This window comes from Hakea prostrata, chromosome 3, assembly GCF_041222555.1.
Source record: "Hakea prostrata isolate BN-2017 chromosome 3, UWA_Hpros_2, whole genome shotgun sequence".
NCBI classification, from domain to species: domain Eukaryota; kingdom Viridiplantae; phylum Streptophyta; class Magnoliopsida; order Proteales; family Proteaceae; genus Hakea; species Hakea prostrata.
Genome location: NC_142602.1, coordinates 64,154,448 through 64,175,493, shown reverse-complemented (window position 1 = coordinate 64,175,493; position 21,046 = coordinate 64,154,448). Strand labels below are relative to the sequence as shown.

The window sequence follows — 21,046 nt, the reverse complement described above, 5'->3', positions numbered from 1 at the left end:
ATTGAACGGTTCAAACATTATCAATGTTCTTAAGTCCACAAATAATAGAAAAAAAGAAGAAAAAAATGAAAACTTACCCAGAGCAATTCAGCTGTGCAAGTATTGTATGGTTGGGTATATGCAAATTTTGAAATCTAAAAGTTCTTAAGATAGCAACATGAGGCTCAATATGTAAACCATAGTCCATTCTACAAAACAAGTTCTACGGATTTTTTTTTTTTTTTTTTTTTTTTTTTTTTCTTTTTAACTCTAGGAATAGTATATATACATAAAGTTTCAATATAGGAGTACCCATGCATACCTTATTTTTAAAGGTCAAGCATTTGAATATAGGTATGAGAGTTCGAATAAAGTGCCCAAACTAACAATAGTTTAAATACAACAAGAGAACAACATCTACAATCCACTTCCATAAAAACTTTGTGAGTTTGAATATATTTTGAAGTGCCTAATTTCCATGATGAACTCTTGTAGAAGGGTTGCAATCACAGCTGGTATGACCTGCTATTTTAAGAGACACGAATTGCATGGTTGGACGAGATTTTGGGTTGTTGTGCAAGCATGAAATTCCAAGCATCATTAACACATTCAGGTCTTGTGCTACTGATTCTGTTGGTGGTGGGATACGTTGGTCTAAGACATCCTTCAATACAATATCTTTTGTGCTTAGAAATGGTAATGAAGATATGAGTTCTCTTGGATGCTTTCCCATAATTGTCTCCAGTGTCAGTACCCCAAAGCTATAAACATCACTCTTCTCCGTTAAAGCCATTGTAAAAGCAAGCTCTGAAAGGAGGAAGGAAAAGTGTAACAAATTTAGAGCTTTCATTTAATCATATAAAAACAAACATATTATCAACTCAACTTATAGGCCAGATTTAAGCCATAAGACATTGTGGATAATTCAACTTGACTGATATGTTTCCTAACAGCCCAAGGATTTTCTGTCCAAAACTGCTATCAAACTAAACTTCATCTATGTAGGTTCATTTGGTAAAAAATTGGATTCCCAGTGGACATCTTCCGACTGATTTTACAGTCAAATAAACATCATTTACCTAATTTTCAAATATTGACAAACAGGTGTAAGTGCAATGTTTTACTTTAGCAAAAGCTAAGTGCAATGTTGCTTATAAGTAGGGGAGGGACCGCTAAGTTTTAGAAATGTGTGTGCTTGATTCTAATATAACTAGGGACCATCCAATTAATTTCCTATTGAATTTTTCAAATGAAAATGGTTGAATGGTTGAACATTATCAACTTAGAATTTTATGAAAGTATGGAAAAAGGAAGAATATTTGATTACTTACCCGGAGCAATATATCCATATGTGCCTGCAAGAATAGTGCGGTTTGATGAACAAGGATCTAGAAATCTAGAAGTTCCAAAGTCCGCAACATGAGGTTCGAGATTTGCATCTAGCAAGACATTGTTGCTCGATATGTCCCGATGAATTATTGGTGGTGCACAATCATGATGCATGTAGGACAAAGCATAAGCAACCCCTTTGATGGCATTCATACGTTTTTCCCAATCCAATTCCACAGCTTCTACTTCATTTCCAAGAATATATGCTAAGCTTCCCCTCTCTATGTATTCATAAACTAAAAAGTTACACCTCGGATGAGAACAAAACCCATAAAGTTTCACAATGTTTCGGTGCCTTATTCTTGTTAAAACATATATCTCATTAGTAAAGCTCTCCTCATAGGCTTTCACTTTAGCTTCTAGGCGATTTAGTTTCTTCACAGCAACTACTTTCCCAGTAGGAAGCATCGCTCTATAAACACTCCCATAACCTCCAGTTCCAATGCAATATTTGATGTCAAATTCTTCTGTAGCTTCCATGATGTCACTATATGCAATTGTTCCATCATAGTTCCATATAGAAAATATATCCCCATTTCGTTGTGTTGTATCATGGACAGAATTTTTTGACTTTTGGTGGAAGATGAACCAGATCATAAAAATTATAAATCCAACAAGCATGATGCCAGAAAAAGATATAATAATGATGATTTTGACTTTAAGCTTTTCCTCACTGTTTTTGCATGGAAGATGCCAATAATTACTGCACAAACCTTTATTATTCTCGCATGATCTTGGTGGAAAATTCCAAGCTATATCATCCGGAACACGACCCTCCAAATCATTGTTGGACAAATCAAAGAAAGTAAAATCAATTTTCCCTATTTGTGTAGGTATTGTACCACTTAATTTGTTGTGTGAAAGATTAAGTAAACTCATCCTTCCGAGTTTACATATCTCCTCAGGGATTAATCCAGTAAACTCATTGTTACTTAGGTCTAGCAAGTTTAGATTTCTCAAATTCCCAATTTGCATAGGTATGGAACCAGAAAGCTTGTTGTCCCTTAGGTCCAATTGTGTGAGATTTTTGAGGTTCCCTATCTCTTGAGATATTGAACCAATGACTTTATTGGCAGAGAGGTCCAACCAATTGAGATTTATGAGATCTCCTATCTCTTGAGGTATCAAGCCATTGATCTTATTGGCAGAGAGGTCCAACCAATTGAGAGTCTTGAGGTTTCCCATCTCCAGTGGTATTGAGCCATGGATCCAATTTCCAGAGAGATCTAAGTGAGTGAGATTTTTCAGGTTTCCTATCTCTTGAGGTATTGAGCCATTGATCTTATTGGTAGAGAGGTCCAACCAATTAAGATTTTTGAGGTATCCTATCTTTAGAGGTATCAAACCTTTGATCTTATTGGTGGAGATGTCCAACCGAGTGAGATTTTTGAGGTTCCCTACCTCTAGTGGTATTGAGCCATTGATTTTATTGGCATAGAGGACCAACCATTCGAGATTTCTAAGGTTTCCTATCTCTCGAGGTATTTTACCATTGATCTTATTGGCAGAGAGGTCCAAACCTCTGAGATTTTTTAGGTTTCCCATCTCTCGAGGTATTAGGCCACTGATATCATTGGAAGAGAAGTCCAACAGTCTGAGATTTTTGAGGGTTCCAATCTCAGGAGGTATTGACCCATTGACCCTATTATTTTTTAGGGAGAGCTCGATGAGTTCAGAAAGCATACCAATGTTGCGTGGGATGGTACCCTCAATTTCATTCTCACAAAGATATAGGTACTCCAGATATTGAAAAGAGGATAAATTCAATGTATCAAGCTTTGCACTTACAGAGAAATATAAGTATATCATTGTCACTCTCCCTGCTGTGTTACAAGCTATCACCTCCCAAGTGCATGGGCTTGTATCGTTTGCAGTCCAAGAATCAGGAAAGTTGTAACCACTAGCCTTCCAATTGAGTAGAGCCTCTGCTTCTGGTGGTGATGATTCAATCGATGGAGCTACTATTGTTGAAGAACATACAACAATGGTGAAAGAAACCCACACAACCATCATTTCCATGACAAACGTAAGGAAGGATGCCATGGGAACAATGAATATAATATTTGGATTCTGATGAGATTAGTTTTGTTTCACTCTCTATGTATGAATTTATAATAGCTATCGGAACTATGCTTTCTTGCTAAGCTGACGTTGAGACTAAAAGTCAATTCTGGCGCTTCACAGTCAAAATTGAGTGGAAGAAAGATGAAATGAAGGAGCCATGGGAGTTGAGATGGGCTTTGCATCAAGTAAACCGGCCCGATTAAGCAATCCAGAGATATACCTTTGTTGAGATAATAGCATACCCGTGGGTAAGGGAATCAACTCAATGCCTAAAAAATATCTTGCAACACCAAGATCTTTTAATTCAAACTCAAAAGCAAGGGAATATATCAAGGTGTCAATAGCATGAGAAGAGGGTCCGGTGATAAGTATGTCGTCAACATAAACCAACACATAGAGAGTCTTAGTGCTATGATGTCGAATAAACAACGAAGAATCTGTCTTGGACCCCACAAAACCAAGATGAGTAAGATAAGAACTGAGACGTTGAAACCAAGCCCTTGGAGCTTGCTTGAGACCATATAAGGAACGTTCCAATTTGCAAACATGTGAAGGAAACCGAGAGTCCATGTATCCAGGTGGTTGATGCATATAAACATCTTCAGACAAGTGTCCATGCCAAAATGCGTTATTCACATCAAGTTGCCGAACTACCCATTTTTGAGAGACAGCTAAGGCAAGAATGAGACGAATAGTAGAGGGCTTGACAACTGGACTGAACGTCTCATCATAGTCCAACCCATACTCTTGATTATATCCTTTAGCTACTAAACGAGCCTTATGACGTTCAATTGTACCATCAGATTTTTGCTTGATGCGAAAAAGCCACTTGCAACCGATAATACGTCGATCTTGTGGTGGAGGAGTAAGCATCCAAGTTTGGTTGGCTAATAAAGCATTAAATTCATTGTCCATGGCTTGACGCCACACACTAGACTTGGCAGCTTGACTATAACATGTCGGCTCAACATCACGAGAACTAGTGGCAAGAAGAGCAAGGGGCAATGGATAACGGGTTGCAAAATAACTCTTGGGGACTTTGGGTTTGCGAGTCCCATCTTGAGATCGGGTTATCATTGGATGAACCCGAGAACCAACCAAAAAAGGTGTACTATGAACCAAGTGTGAAGGGGAAGGTACACCATCAATATGTAAAGAATTATCCAAAAGTAAATGTGAATCAACAGTCCCTAGAACAGTTCGATCAATATTATTTACAGACCCATCAAAGATAATAGAATCAGTAGAAGGCCCATATCTAGCATTAGAAACATTAGAATCAACTACAGCAAATGGAGGACTAGCAGCATTAGAATCAACAACAGCAGGCCCAAGAGAAAGCCCAACAGCAGCAGCATCACAAGGAGAACCTCCTCTATCATCACCCGAGTAAAGAGAAGCAACACCATCATGTATCTCAGCTTCAAGACTATAACCATCATCAGCAACACCTTGTAACTCAGTAGAAACATTGGTTAGACCAGTAGGAATACCAGAATTAATTGGAATCTCACCAAGTGGCCCATGAGAAGACATAATCAGCCCATTAGAACTACCAAGCAGCCCATTATTGGAGATAACATGCAGTCCAGTATGTTGAACAGTAGATGGCCCATCATGAGTAACAATAGACAACTCATTGGGTAGAACATTATGCAGCCCAATATTAGAAGAATCATGCAGCCCATTGTGCAACGGTACATGGCCCAGTGTGCAAAGAATTAGGAAGCTTATTAAGAGATAAAGAAGAAAATGTGGGAGAAGTAATAGGAGAAGCAGAATGCCTAGGTGAAAAAGGAGAGGACACTGAAGATGTGATCACTAGGGGAGTGGAAGAAGTAGGTTGAACTGCAGAGGGTGTGATAGAATGAAAAGGGAAAGAGGACTCATCAAAAACAACATGTCTAGAGATAATGATTTTCCCAGTTGAAAGATTCAAACACCGATAACCATGATGTTGAGGACTATATCCAACAAAAACACATGAAGCAGATCGAAAATCCATTTTATGTCTATTAAATGGACGAAGAAAAGGATAACATGAACAACCAAAAGCTCGAAGAAACTTGTAATCAGGGGCACGATGAAAAATTTTAGAGAAAGGTGACTCAAAATGAAGAACAACAGAAGGAAGTCTGTTTATGATAAAAACAACAGTAGTAAAAGCATCTCCCCAAAAACGTAGAGGTAAGCCGGAATGAGCTAACAAGGAGAGCCCCATGTCAACAATATGACGATGTTTGCGTTCTACTTTGCCATTTTGAGCTGAAGTGTGAGGGCAGGGGTGTCGATGACTAATACCACAAGTTTGAAGAAAAGTAGAGAAACTTCTAAACTCACCCCCCCCCCCCCCAATCAGACTGAAAACTCTTAATGGATGTAGAAAATTGATTTTCAACAAGGGCTTTAAAGAGTTGAAAAACACGCAAAGCATCAGATTTATGGGCTATAGTATATATCCATGTAAATCTTGTAAAATCATCAACAAATGACACATAAAAGCGGTGACCCTCATTTCGAAAGTACATGAGAGGGTCCCCATAGATCTGAGTGAATTAACTGAAGAGGGGCTGTAGTGTGCAAATTACACAGATGAAAAGGGAGTCTATGTGACTTTCCAAGTTGACAGGGAGCACAAACACCAAAAAATTTAGCACCAACAGAAGGTAATTGATATTGCTTAATGACTTTGTGCACAGTGGGAAAATTCACATGACCAAGTCTAATATGCCATAGTTCAGGAGAAGCAGAAATAGCAGACAAAGCCATAACAGTATTAGGAGAATTCATCACCACTGGAAGAGTGTAAATACCTTGCTTAACAGTTCATGTGAGGAGGACATGGCCCGAGCAAGGATCCTTAATATGAAAACAATTCGTATGGAATTCAAAAAACACATTATTGTCAGAGGCAAACTTATTAACAGACAATAAATTGTGAGAAGCCGAGGGAACATGTAGCACATCACAAAGCTTGAATGAATTATCAAAAACAGAGAAATTAGAGTCACCAATATTCTGAATGCACAAACCTGATCCATCCCCAATTCTAACAGTATCAGCACCAATGTATTCGGAAGGAGAACTAATAGCATCTAAATTGGATGTAATATGATGAGAGGCCCCTGAATCTGGTAACCAATTCATCACAGAACTTGAATGAGAAGTCTGAGCCATATTAGCATGAGGAGTCCAATGTGTAGCAGGATGAGAAGAAGTATGAGCATTCCTCTGATAGCAAAACTTAGCAAGATGACCTGGTCTTCCACAAATGTAACAAAAATAATCACCAGAACCATATCTGCCATTAGTTCGACCTCTCTGAGAGTAAAATGTACCACCAGATCTACCATGAAATCTAGAACCAAAAGACTGAGAATGCCGTGAAGATTGTGGAATAGAAGACAGAGAAGTAGATGCCACTTGCGCAGTAATGTTTGTTATATCTTGCAAAGCAGAGGTTATACGAATTTCTTTACAATAGAGTAGACCATGCATATCAACAACACGGATCGGAGTATCTCTGGTAGTCACAGAAGTGATAAAAGCCTGATATTCAGTTCCTAAACCTCCAAGAATATAAAGAACCTGATCAGAGTCTGAGAGGGGTTGAGATGCCAAAGAAAGAGCATCAGAAATGCGCTTGATTTTGAGGAGATAATCAGCCATTGAGTCTGATCCTTTTTTGATTGAATGTAATTGCATCCTCAATTGCATGATTCTAGCTTGAGAGGAAGAAAAGCTGAAGAAAGAGCTTGCCATACTTCTGCAGAAGTGCGAAGTCCTACAACCTGAGAATGGACGGCATCAGTTAATAAAGACAACAACCAGCTGAGAAGAACCTGATCTTGCATCTTCCAGGTAAGATAAGCCGGATTTGCAACAGGAGATGTGGAGCTTGAATCCAAGAAAGGATCAGGAGGTAAAACAGAACCATCAACAAGACTCATAAATCCAGTACTGGTAAGGATAGGAAGAAACTGTGAACGCCAAATCAAGTAATTATCAGAGGTAAGCTTGACATTGAGAAGATGATGAATGTTTGAAATGATATACAAGACTCCATTAGCAAACACAAAAGACAGATCAGAAAACGGAAGACACAGATCTGAAATGAAAGACTCGAACAAGCAAGAGAGGAAACGTGAAGAAGAAAGCTCCAAGAAGGTGTTGGAACAAGAAAGCTCAAGAAACAAGGTGACAAGAGGACAAAACCAAGACAAAACGTGAAGAAGAAGAAAGGGTTCAAGAATCAAGACAGCTCAAGTTTCAAGAAAACAAAAAAAAAACAAAAGGCAAGAAATTACAACCGTAAAACCACAGGGGATCACTAAAGGCAAATGATACCATGTTAGATTTGTTGAAACCACTGGTTACAAGTATGAACCAGTCCATATATTTATAGCTGTAAGATCATACATCATAGATCAGGGGACATGAAATTACAAATAAGGGCATATGGATTTACATAAAATAAAGAGAAACTCTATTCTCTAATATAAATAGACTAGGAATTTAGAAATCAGGCAGTTCAGATATCAAGAATGAGGAACGGTTCGACTTGAACTGGACCTACTAAATTGAATTTTGGTTCTGGTTTATTTATGTTGTTATGAGTTGAATCAGTGAGAAGTATAGATTTTACCACTCAACCAACCCTGTATTCTATTTCAGACTTTTCAGCTATCACATTTATAAAACTTGAGATTCGAAATATGATACCAAGAATCAGAATTTGATTGATATTTCTAAATTCAGAATCAATAAAACTAATAATCGGATGATTTAATGCTTCATCTGATCTCTATACGAAGAAAACTATGGTTAGAATCTAAAATGATGGAACACAAAAGATCTAACTTTGGAGTGCAACCAAATTGTCACTCATTGTCTTGAAAAATTTAATTATATTTAAAATCTCAGTCATTATCAAGTGAAAGTCCTTCACGCAAGAGAAGTTGTAGTAAGATTCGACGAAGTTTTCCATAAAAATTATTGAGTTTCCCATAAAAATTATTCTTTTTCATTCAAATATTCTTTTGCAGTTGGAAGTTGCCCCAACGATGGTGCGGATTGCTCCAAAAGTAAACCCAGATGAAAGCTGGCAGAGCGTGGTTCGTAGAAATGGTGGTGGTAGAGGCAGGAGAGGGCGCAGGTGCGGTGCCAGAGGTGGCATCCACCGTCTAGAGAGGCCGGGCGATGTGGGAATAGACAAAACGGTGACAGAAAAGAAATCATAGGAATAACTAGATGACAGTCAGAAGACTCGAAGAGGTGATAGGTTCCCACGTTTGGTAGGGCTAATGAAGGAATCCCATATCATACTCAACCTCCCTTTCTAAGTTAGAGTTTCTTACATGAGCCTCCTCCATTTTCATTGGAAACGTACCGCACCCCCCCTAAAATCAAAACCTTGCAAATACTCCTTCTATCGTTAACCCCATTACTTAGGATTGTTAAATAATTTTAATATGACCATATTACCCTTAAATATGGTAACGTTTGAACTTTTTATTTTCAAAAAATTTTTATATGAGCCCCCTCTATTTTCATGAAAAACAAGGTGTACCCCCTATAAAATCAAAAACCTTGCAAATATCCCTTCCATCGTTAACCCCGTTACTTAGGACTGTAAAATAATTTGAATATGATCATATTACCCTCAAATATGATAATGTTTGAATTTCTTATTTTCAAAGCCATACCGCCTCACTCCTCACAGTTACTCACGATGCCTCGTAATTTGTCATCACCACTGCCAATCAACGCCTACAAAAAACCACCGGAGGGATATTTGAGGAGAAGTAGTGCGTACCTCACTTGGATTTTTTTTTCTTCTTCTCCTGCAACGTTTCTTCTCCTCAAGATGAGGTACGCACTACTTCTCCTCAAATGTTCCTCTGGTGGTAATTGTGGGCGTTGATTGTAGTGATGATGACAGATTACGAGGCATCATGAGTAACTGTGAGGAGTGAGGTGGTATGGTTTTGAAACAAGAAGTTCAAACATTATCATATTTGAGGGTAATATGGTTATATTAAAATTATTTTACAGTCCTAAGTAACGGGGTTAACAGCGGAAGGGGTATTTGCAAGGTTTTTTATTTTAGAGGGGATGTGCCTTGTTTCCTATGAAAATGGAGAGGGCTCATGTAAAAAGCTTTTGAAAATAAAGTTCAAATGTTCTTATATTTAAGGGTAATATGATCATATTAAAATTATTTAACAGTCCTAAGTAACGAGATTTACGGTGAAGAGATTATTTGCAAGATTTTGATTTTAGAGGAATGCAATTTGTTTTCCATGAAAAATCCCTCCATTTCTTCAAATTCAATCTCAGAATTGATTGGAATTAATAATGGGAAAAATTTTGAAATGGTGCTATGAAGGGAATTTCGAAAAATGGCGTTTAGAATATGACGAATTTTGGAAATGGTGTTAATAATGGTAGGAATTTTGTAAATGGTGTCATCAAAGAGGAAATTTTTTAAATGGCGTTAATATGGGAGGAATATTGAAAATGGTGCCTTGACAGAGATTTTGAAAGCGGTGTTCATAGTGGGAGGAATTTTGAAAACGGTGCCATTAATGACGGAAATTTTGAAAATGGTGTTAATAAATGGGAGGAATATTGAAAATGATGTTTCTATTAGTATTGGGTGAAGTTTCTCAACTTTTTAGGCAAGTGCGACCTATTGGTGGTAATTCCTTCCAACACTTAATTGGTAGTTGTGATGGATACTTCCCTTTTGGTAAAAAACAAAAATTTGTATTATATAAAAACAAATGGACCAAGGGATCTAGTTAATAACAAAAAGTTTCAATGATAAATAAGTTGGAACCAAGGACCGAAAGTTCGCCCGGTTCGCTAGGTTCACTACCTAGCGAACGGGGCGATATGGCGAAATCTCGCCGAATCGCTGCCTCTAAAAGGGATTTCGTTCAACAGAAAATAATAAAAATATTTGAAAATACATTTACTGCATTATACAATTCCTTCCACTTCCATAATAAAAGTATTTAAAAAGAAATTTAGTGCACACTATCGGTTCCACATAAAGCAAAGCTGTCAAACATCTAGTACGAGTATCTATGCACCATAAATGTGAAGCTTCAAAAGTTAATAAAAAAATATTAAACATCCTTGCAATACATCAATCAGTCATTTGAAAACAATAATAAAATGATATTCAAAGTTTCAAACAAAATACTCTCTCCTCCCACTCTTCGTCCCAAACAAGTATCTCTGCCACTATTTCTTCCTCTCTTTGCAATTATCTTTGCAACTAGTTTTTTCCTCTTTCTGCAACTATTTCTTCTCAAAAACAAGAACAAATCTCAACACCAAGCTTTCTCTCTTTCCTTTTCTCTTTCTCTCTCTAGGAACACGCAAAAATCGGTTACCACAACTCTGCAAGCATGGTGACACACGCCGGAGACCGCCGCCTGCCTCAGAAGAGCGAAATATCGCCGATTTCGGCAATAAACTACGAAAAAGGAGAGATATCGTCGAGAAATCGGTGATATCCCGCAAATCTCGTTTCACCCCCCGGTTTCGGTTCGCCGGGGGGCAAAATCACCGAATTTCAGCGATATTTTGCCGAAATTCGGCCAAAAAAAATTCCTTGGTTGGAACGTTCTACTAAGGTTGAACCAAGAAGAGTCTAGATGCTCTTTTAGGAAGGAAGTCCACAAACATATTACCTTTTCAAGAAATGTAATGAAAATAAATATGTTGAAAAGAGGTGGACAACCTCTTAATATCTAAAACTAAACTAAGACTCCTCCCGTCTAAAGAAGAGAAGTGACCATGTAGTGCTAAAACTACATTCAAACAGTCGGAATTAACTTGAAGGTTTGAAACCTCCATAGATCTCCTTAACAATAATCCATCTCTAATTGCTTCCAACTCTATAGCCACTACCGAATCTCCTAGTCCAAACTTGCTTTGAGCTGCAAAAAAGAGCCAACCGAATCCCAGAGAATACAACCCTTGCCACACTTCCTCGATGTGCTATCTATGAGCCATCAACAAAACTTGAAATAATTCAAATCCTCAACCAAATCCAATAAAACTTGCTTAGCTGAATTGCTCACAACCATGTTAGTGCAAACCTCATTTTAAAGATATGCAAATAAAAAAGAGAACAATGTCATAGTATGTCCAATGGAAGCCTCTATCCCCTTACACACATTTGCACTCAACATGAGGATTTGGTGGACCCAAATGTGGAAAGCAATATGCGTGTGGGGTCAGCGGCACATGTTCCCAAGGAGGGTTATTGATGGTGATCTTGCTATGGACACTTGTCAACGTGTGGAGAATTCCCCTTCTGTGACAACACATGTTACGTGTGTGAAACCCCAAAAAACAAAACAAAAAATCCTGTAGCCAAAACCCATAGTGCGGGGAAAGGCGGGGGGGACCGTTGGACCTGGATAAACTACTTGAGTTGATGGGATATGTCAATTAAGGTCCAAAAACCTCAGATGTGTGAACTTAGTAGTGGTCAAGAGTAAAAGGAGACACATGTAGAAGGTCCGAAAAAATCAAGTAAGGCCCTTTTATAACATAGAAAATGATCCAAGACTGAGCTAGGGTATTCAAGGCCTCAATTCCACTCCTAGAGCAAAAGTATGAGGGGTGGGTTGCTTGCTCTAGTCGCCGGCGACCCACCCAGCTTCAGGGAAAATGGTATTTTGGGAAATTGATGTTTTTGAAGCCCTATTTAATGATTTTTCGTTCTAAAACATGTCATTATGTTCTAAAGCCTATCAGAGAACGTCAAAGCTCATCTAAAAACCCTCTCCAACGTGAAGGAATGTATGGAATGTATCCGTCAAGGTTTCCAATCATTGTTTCGCTTTCTAAAAGGTTAGTATTCATCTTCTTTGTCCTAGTTCTCTCCTTTTGATTGATTCTTCCTATTGCCAGGACCTAGAAGAAGATTTCTACTTGTTGTAATGACCTAATTCTTCTATCCTCATTACTTTAGAGTGAATCCACATTCATTCAAGCTCATTTGTGAATCTAAAGATTAGATTTCAGAGAAGACCTAATATAGAAATTGTTAGATTTTCATTCTTTTTGCTATGTTTGATCTCTAGAATATATTAGATAATGTTTTAGTATGATTTCAAAATTTTCTAAATAATTTCGGAGTAGTTTAGAACCCAAATGGGAAGTTTCCTATTGATTGAGCCAAATATATCCGTACACAGAGGTCAAGTTGATTGCTCTGGTTTCCCCGAGCGACCCACCCATGCTTTGGAAATTTTCATGGTTGGGTTGATTGCTTTGGTTGCCCCAAGCAAACCACCAAAGAAACCCACCCACTGCCAAGTCGATTGTTTATTTCTCTTTTCAACACCATACCTTTAAAGGTTGTTTCTAACTTTAAACCAATATGTTAATAGGACTTTTTGGGATGCATGAACTCACTCTTTGACCTAATCTACAAGGTTACAAGTTGATAGCAAAGTGAGGACATTCACTTGCACATAACCATTGTTACATTCTTGATTGTTATGAAACTTGCTTATATGATTACATGTTGTTTTAGGGTTTAGGAATGATTATTATGACTCTATAATTTCAGAATATAGATGATTAATGATGTTATTGATATATGATCAACATGTGACTATATGAACATAGATTGACTTGTGATTTGAGAATGTGATTGAATCCATCTTGTGATGTGAATGTAAGTTGTGATTGTGAATTGGGGAATACCATTCGAGTGTTTCTGTCTTGGGACATCAGTGGAGGTGGTAGGGACACACTCCTATGATTCCCCTTGGCACTTTTCACAATCATTGGATGTCATAACTAGGAAGTCTAGTTGTGTTTGGTTAGAAACCCCATCATGTCACACCCTATCAACATGGGTATTGATATTGAGTGATTCGTGGCAGTAGCGTGGGGTGGTGGGTGCTCAAGACTGGTAGCCAACCCATGAAAAGACACAACTACATTGTGAGGAGCCATTCATTGGTAGGATTTCAAATAATAGACTTGGGCTGATGGGCGCTCAAGACCAATAGCCAACCCGTGAGAGGACATGAGAGATTCATGTCTATTATATGTGGATGACAAATAGGGTTAAGAGTCGGTGTAGTTCGAGCTGGTTGGTGTCATAGGATACGATGACTCTAGTAGGGAAGGATACCAAACCAAGATTGTGAGAGTGCACGAGGGGAAGTATCTGAACCTAGGTTGCTATGACTGAGTAGTTGACTTGTATTGGGCTAGGTATAACTCTGACATGCACCATTACTCATACCAATGGTGGTGAGAGAGCAGTGACCTAAACCTCAACCATGGTGATAGTCCGAGAGGAATGCCTTGACCCCTTACCCGAGATCTCAAGACCAATAACCAACTCGTGAAAGATCAAAGCGACGAGACCTACCCAAAGGAGGATAGTGTTCTATTTTAATGTATGTCTTCCATTAGAAACTAGCATCTATCAGAGTATAATTGCATACTTGCATTTTGTCTCATATCATATTGCATCATCTAATGTATTGATTTGGACTATGATATTGGTTATTTGTTGTAAACTACTCGTTGAGTTCTTTTGAGCTCACCCTTCTGGGAAATCATTGTTTCATGTGACTTTGTAGGTGGAAGAAGAGATCATGAGCTCCGGTTCAAAGATCCTTCCCATATATCATACAGCTGAGGAAAACAATGGGGGCTTACCGTAACTTGTGGTAGATCCATGTACCAGTATGGAGTAGGATTAGTGAATTAAGAATGGGTTGGACTATGTTTTGGAGTAGGATTAGTGAGTTAAGAATGGTTTCAAGTTAAAAACTCACCAAAATCCAAGCAAGAAGGAAAAAAATTCAGCAAGAGGCATTTTGGCAAAGAAAATAAGGTTGTGATTTTTGGAAAAATTTGAAATCATGAAGCATGAGTCTAATGGGAAGTTTGGAATCATGATTTGAAGTAAATCAGATTTATATGAGGTGGTTTCAAACAAGAATCCATATGCATATGAAGTTTGGGAAGAATTTCACCAAATAGGTAACTAGTCTAAGATGAATAGTAAAAATTTCATCAAAGAATGCAAAAACTTGATGTTGAAGTATGGCACTGAGTGCAAAATGGTTGGGAAGTAAAGAAAGGTACTCCTAGACATGTTTTTAACATAAATCATAACTTATCTCATGGTTAGAAGCAAAAATGTAAAAAGATTTGAATTATCTGAGAGCTAACCGATGACATACCTTTGTTTGATGATCTAAAGAGAAGTTGTTGGCGTTATAGAAGCTCAAGGAAGCCCCAAAATCACCTTTGGTTGCAAGAGAAAACTTTTCTCCAGAGCTAGGAATACGTTTGGAGCAAAATGGGAATAAACAAAATGAGGCTTGTGGACCACATCTAAAGCCCAATTTTCACACAAGGTAGGTTTGGTCACTTGCTCTGGTCCCCCCAAGTGACCAGCCTTGCCACGCTTTGCTGATTTTTGGTTGTTGGGAAAATTTTGGGATTTCATGCATATAATTGATTATTTGATGACCTATATTGATGAATTAAGTGTTATATGCATGCTTGAGGTTTATAATTGAGTTTTTTACAAGAAAAATTGATTGGTTGTCTTGAACTGAAATAACAAGATGGTGACACACAAGGAACCAAAATGCTTCGATTGGTCAAAATGTGAATGGGAGTAACCCTAATGGGGTTTTACTTCCCGGTACTACTAAAAATCAGAGTTACCCTAATGATCAACCTACTGTAAATCCTCATGGTGCTCCCCAAGTTGTGATTGTGCAAGATGTTTTGAACATAATAGGGAATATGATGCAACAACAGAGCAACCAATTTAACCAAATAATGATTGGGTTCATGACTATGCATAATGACAATCATATTGCCCAAGTGTGTGAAATTCCTCACAACCCTAACTAGGAAATCTATATTGTAGGTCCAAAAACCTGAAGTGAAAGAAGAAGACAACTATAGGCCATCCCAATTGAACCCATTGGATTTAACTTGGAACCAATGGAAGTAGATGGTGATGATTCTTTGATAGAAACCTTGGCAGATTTTAGAAGAAGATGCAACTTGAATGATGATGGACTTGGTAGATGGACCATGAGTGTAGTGATGACACAAGTGGAAGGTCCTACAAAACTAGGTAAGACCCTTTTATAACTTGGAAAAGGACCCAAGAGGAGTTTGTGGCTTTCGGAGACCAAAATTCAAATTTCTAGAAAAAGGTATAGGTTGGCAGCCTGCCCTTGGTCACCCCCAAGCGACCAACCATCCCAGAGAAAATTTTGGTACTTTTTGGAAATTAGGTTCTTAAAGCCCTATATATTCAAAACTTCGGTCTAATTCGAGCCACTTTGTCATTAAGTTGTTGGATAACATCAGAGACACCCTAGAGCACTCTCTCCAAGGCCAAGGAAGATCCCCAAACATCCGTGAGATTTTCTGTCCATCAAATCTTCTACTTCAATGCTAGCAAATAGGGGTGCAAGTTTGGCCCTGGTGGCCCTGACTCGCCCTAAGCCCACCCTGAGCCCGAATAGGGCTTGGGCTAAAGATTTTGGCCCTAAGGGCGGGTTAGGGCCAAAATATTCTGGCCCTGAACTAGGGCCAAGGGCGGGCCAGGGATTACTCTCTGGCCCGCCCAGCCCATCCCGGCCCGTCACTGATTTTTGGCCCTGAACCAAGCCCTGATTTTGGCCTTGACCCAGGCCCTGATTTTGGCCCTGATTTTGGCCCTGATCCTGGCCCCGATTCTGGCCCCGATCTTGGCCCCGATCCCGGCCCTGATATTAGCCCTGATCCTGACCCTGATCCTGGCCCTGATCCTGGCCCTGATCCTGGCCCTGATTTGAGTCTAAAGACTCTGGACCCTCCACCCACATGGAGAGGAATTAATTGTAATACATTTGGGTGGATACTTTACACGTGTCAAATTTTAGAAACATGATCATGTTTTGTAGAAAATTAATAAAAATAAATTATAACCTCATTACCAATGTAATAAGCATCTATTTGATTTTGGCCCTGATCCTGACTCTAATTTTGGCTTTAATCTTAATATTAATTTGACGATGATCATGTACTACAGTACTAGATTTTTACCCTGATCTTCATACTAACATTGATATGAGTCTTGATTTTGACATTTAGTCACTTTGATCATATTAGACTATAAATTCACTTTTTATATTATTTTTAAGGTAATTTTTATTTTTTCCAACAAAGTCATTTTTAGTTCAATAAAATATTGATTTTGTTTTTGGACTAAGGCGAGATAATATATTATAAATAATAAAAACTATTACATAAAGAATTAATATCTAACAAATCTATACCCTAACTTCTCATCATGAATATCTAACAAATCTACTGTGATATTTCAAAAAAATTTATTAAAAACATATAGCTATGTTTGTAACTATAACATCATTTTCTTTAACATGAAAAAAATACTTCTTTTTTTTGTTGAATACTAAATTATTGTCGATTTACTTGTTAACAAGGTTTTGAATATGAATTTTTTTTGTATTTGATGCGTCCAAAATCTGCTCAGCCCTTAGATCTCCTCATGATGTCCTGCAAAACGAAAGCGTCAGATGTGGCCCGACCGCTGGGGTCGGGAGTCCACCTCCGAAGGCTAAGTCAGTTGATGAACTTAATCACAAACGGCTCTGCTAGAAGCGCAGAGCTAAGGAATGAAGAACTGGGAAAGGTGATCTAGATAGCAGATCGCTGATAGTTTAGGTCTATCAGTATGTATCTAAACCTGAGTCTCAGATATTATTCTTTTCCATTCCCTCACCTTGTATGGTAGTGAGGTTTATATAGAGTGTACCTTCGAATCTCCTTCGTTGGATGCACTTGAGCCTTCTTCGGGTAGTCGTTGGATCTTAACAGTTAGATCCGTTGAGCAATAAACTTCTACTAGTTTGGACTAGTAGAGGACTCCTGAGATAACCTTTAGGTTATGTGATGATTATCCCTTCGATAATGATTATCCGCAGCCGTCAATTCGAGTCGGCCATCATTAGGGTGATTACCCTAATCCATAAGTAGGATTTTAGGGCGCGCTTGCAGCCGAATAAGCTTTCTTCTTCAGCAAGCCATCTTCTGGATCCGGTTCGCTCGGGAGCGAGTCGGTTCTCTCCGTCTCAACTGGGGTCGAGGGTCGGACCAGGTATGAACCCGGTCTGATCATAATCTCTCCGTATCACGAGCCCCCCAGACCAAGCGTTCGGTCGATCCCTAGGGCTTGGTTTTTAACTGGGTTCGTCGTCAGGTGATAATCTTTGCGTGCTTCATTAAATGTCATATCACATTTAATGCGATGGTCACTTTTCCTCGAGCGTTGTGAGTGTAAGGCCACATATCTCCTTGCAGTTGATCTGTCGTGGCTCACGTCATCCAAGCGACGGTTTCCGAACGCCTATTTCGGATTCGTGAGTTCAAACTTTCAAAACGTCTTTCAATCTTGATCGCTGATTTTGAATCAATCTCGATCGTTCAGATTCCCGAACACTCGTGCGGGAGTTTTAAAAGCGGTTCGTTGTCTTCGTAGGTTTCATTCTTCCGTTCTGGAATTTGAACCTTTGTTGTCTGCTTCGCACCTTCTTGCTCTCAAGCTTCCGCCTCACTGAATCATGAAGTTTACTGGTCTTTTTATTTTTGTAGTGTACTGAAACAAGTAATGGCGGACGATAGGGCTTCTCTAGTACCGAGTATTGGCAATAGCAGTGAGGCTTTTGCTTCTCCTACTCCCGAACAGTCGGATAGTGATAACAAAACCCTAACTGTCCTCTAGCGCGAGTTCGCTGAAGTTTCTCAAAAAGGTTTAGAAAGAAAAACCGAAACTTCTCCTGTCCTTCTCGAGTCTGGATCTTCCAAGATTGTCGAGTCTTCTAGGCAGCCTCAAACTTCCGAGTCCGATGGTGGACCTGGCTCTGTTCCCTCCATTTACAATGAGGAAACCCTTCTTTCAGCTGTCCAAGATTTTGATTTTCCTTCCTCTTATAAGGTTAGGGCTCCCCACCCTGATAAGAGGGTTGAATTTTCTCTGTATATAGATGCACTGGAAAGCGGGGTTCGCTTTTCCTTTTTTAATCCTTTGTTCTCCGCAGTTCTAAATCATTGGAACTTTTGTCCCGGAATGCTCCTCCCCAATAGCTGGCATCTCATCGTCGGCTTCTTGGGTTTGTGTTTTGAACTTGGCATTACGCCATCTCTTTCTCTCTTTGTACATTTTCATGTTCTTTCTATCTCCCATCCCCCATCCTCCCGGATGGGTTTTTCTATCCAAACGCAATAAGGCTGAACTTTATTGGAGGGGCAGCATCCTTGTCAAAGGAACTTGCCCTTCTAACCACAAAAGATGGCGCGAACGATACTTTTTCTGTCGAGCGCCTCCATCGGATCTTAACTTCCCAACCACCCGGAGGAGGTGTACTTCTTCTTCCGAGAATAACCGAGGCCTTCCCTTATCCAGAGAAGACGAGGCGGCCGTCAGGAAGGTCAAATCCATTCCATGGTATCAAGAGATACATGGACTTGAAGTGGAGTATAACTCCATCCTTCAGTACTGGGGCTTGGCTCATTGTGAGCTTCTAACCACCATCCTTTAATTTTACTGAAGTGATATGTCTTTAATTCTGACTCTTGTCATTCTTCTTTGCAAGTGCCTCCAAGAATGAACCCCGAAAGCCTCAGGGTGAAGGCCGCTAGGGCCGTGCAGACAGCCGAGCAACGATCGCCCGGAGCCTTGACCGTAGATCAAGAGGCTTCTATTCCCTCTCCCGACCCCTCTTATAGGGGTATCGAGAATATCAGGCCCGTGGCTGATGCTTCGGGTAAAGGGAAGAAACCGATGGTGGAGAGGTCTAATGTCTCTTCCTCCGCCCGAACCAAGAGGAGGCATGACACAATTGATGCTCCCTCCAATAAAAAATCCAAAGCTTCAACGGATGGTGAGGAGGTCTTCCACCCCCGGTGGACCCCGAAGCCGACCGACAGGGTGACTCGGGATCCCGAGAAAGCTGCAGAATGGAGCTCCCTCGCCTTGCTCCTTCGAACGCCGTGAATTTGAAGCCCCGGATGACACCTCCCTTGTTAGTCAATCTACAAGGTACCGGTCTTCTTGCTTACTTATTTTTTCATAATTTCTTATGACTTCTTCTCGATATTTTCCGCCTTCCCGAGAATGTTGTGTTGAGCTTTTATCAACACATGGAAGCATTGAGCCGGGTTGGTCGCACCAACTCCTTGTCGCAAACTCCGTGAAGAGAATTTGGCCAAAGCCAATTCTGAAATAGACCAGCTGATCGCAACCGCCGTGGAGCTGCAGAAAAGCATGAGGAAGAAGTGATCTCCCTCAAGGAGGCCCTCGAAGCTTCAAAGATTCGTGCCGCCGCTGCCGAGCGCGAGGCCAGAAGCAAAAAGCAGCTGCCACGTTGTTTGGTGACAGCTTGAATTCAAAAGTAGGGAGCTCGAAGAACATCCGAAGTTGGCGATCCCTAGCAAGCCCGAGCATATAAAGCCGTAGCTTCGGAAGGAGTGTGTTCGGAAATACCCGAACATCGTACCTTTCTCCGAGCTGCTAGGTATCTACAACATTCAAGCTTATCGCTTGGGGCGTAATGACGTTTGGGGAGCGAATCCTCGGATCAATCCCCGCCTTCGACATCGCTCCCTTTCGTGAGGTGTGCCACAAAGAGGTCTTCGGGAAAGTTGGTATGGATCTCCTGACCGGGCTCGGGAAGAAGATGATCCTTTTCCAGCCTGACCCTCAATATGAGGCATACCGGCCGACGAGCCGGCACTTCCAGAGGAGAAATCACAAGCCGAGTCTCAAGTTGCTGCTGTAGAGGACTCAGCCGATGCCATTCTTGAGGAAGGCTCTTCTCATGATCCCGAGAAAAGTCCTCCCGACCGTGGGTCCCTCGGGCAACAATGAAGAAAAGGCTTAGGGAGTTATCTTTTTGTAAAGATTTACCCTCTATTTAATGAATAGACATTTCTTTTTCATGTTGGCCTTTATATTTCCCCCGTCTCCCGCCGAAATCTTGCCTTGAATATCAAAGTATTAATGATAAAACTCATCACTTAACTTTACATTCCTCGCCGAATAATAATCTTGTAGAAATATTGTGAAGATGCGTTTCGGGAAGATGCATTAATCTTCTCCACTACTTCATTTATTGCAAAGTCCGCACGTTTCCCTCTCGCGAAGTTCAAACGTTTTCTTGCTTTTGTATACCATTCACCGTTTCCAATGAATCGGAAATACATCCATTATTTTAATGGCGGTGCGACGATTGGAGGTATCTCTCGCATCAGGTGCTCGTTTCCACATGTTTCCATGTGGCATCCCTCCGACCGTTGATCTTGCTTTCCCGCGGATTTCGAAGCGTCATTTCGATCTAGGTCGTCGGTTGTCCTTAGCCTTCAACCGTCGTCTTAATACCCGAGGCTATTTAAAGCCTTCGTGGGTACTCTCCATCTATCCCGCCTTCTCGCAAGTTAGATTTGCTAAAGTGTTAAAGCGACCTTTCGTCCTTCGGCCCGCTTCCGTATTCCTCGTACTCCAACAATAGCTCTATCAACTTCCGAACAA

General features: G+C 39.9%; 1 protein-coding gene across 1 annotated transcript; it reads right to left on the bottom strand.

Annotated features, from left to right (window-relative positions):
- Positions 1 to 448: 448 nt before the first annotated feature.
- On the bottom strand, positions 449 to 3,411 carry LOC149022748 (uncharacterized). Its single transcript, XM_089147691.1, has 3 exons — positions 3,107 to 3,411; positions 1,311 to 2,962; positions 449 to 786 (listed from the first exon to the last, which is right to left on the bottom strand). Exons 1-3 carry the CDS (start codon positions 3,409 to 3,411, stop codon positions 449 to 451), a joined length of 2,295 nt encoding a protein of 764 aa, XP_089003817.1.
- Between the last annotated feature and the right edge of the window lie 17,635 nt (positions 3,412 to 21,046).

Coding starts and splice junctions, on each gene's coding strand:
- LOC149022748 (XM_089147691.1), bottom strand. CDS start 3,411: ATGGCATCCTTCCTTACGTTTGTCATGGAAATGATGGTTGTGTGGGTT. Junction 2,963..3,106: donor TCCTCTTTTCAATATCTGGA/GTACCTATATCT, acceptor CAAAAATCTCAG/ACTGTTGGACTTCTCTTCCA. Junction 787..1,310: donor ATATGGATATATTGCTCCGG/GTAAGTAATCAA, acceptor TCCTCCTTTCAG/AGCTTGCTTTTACAATGGCT.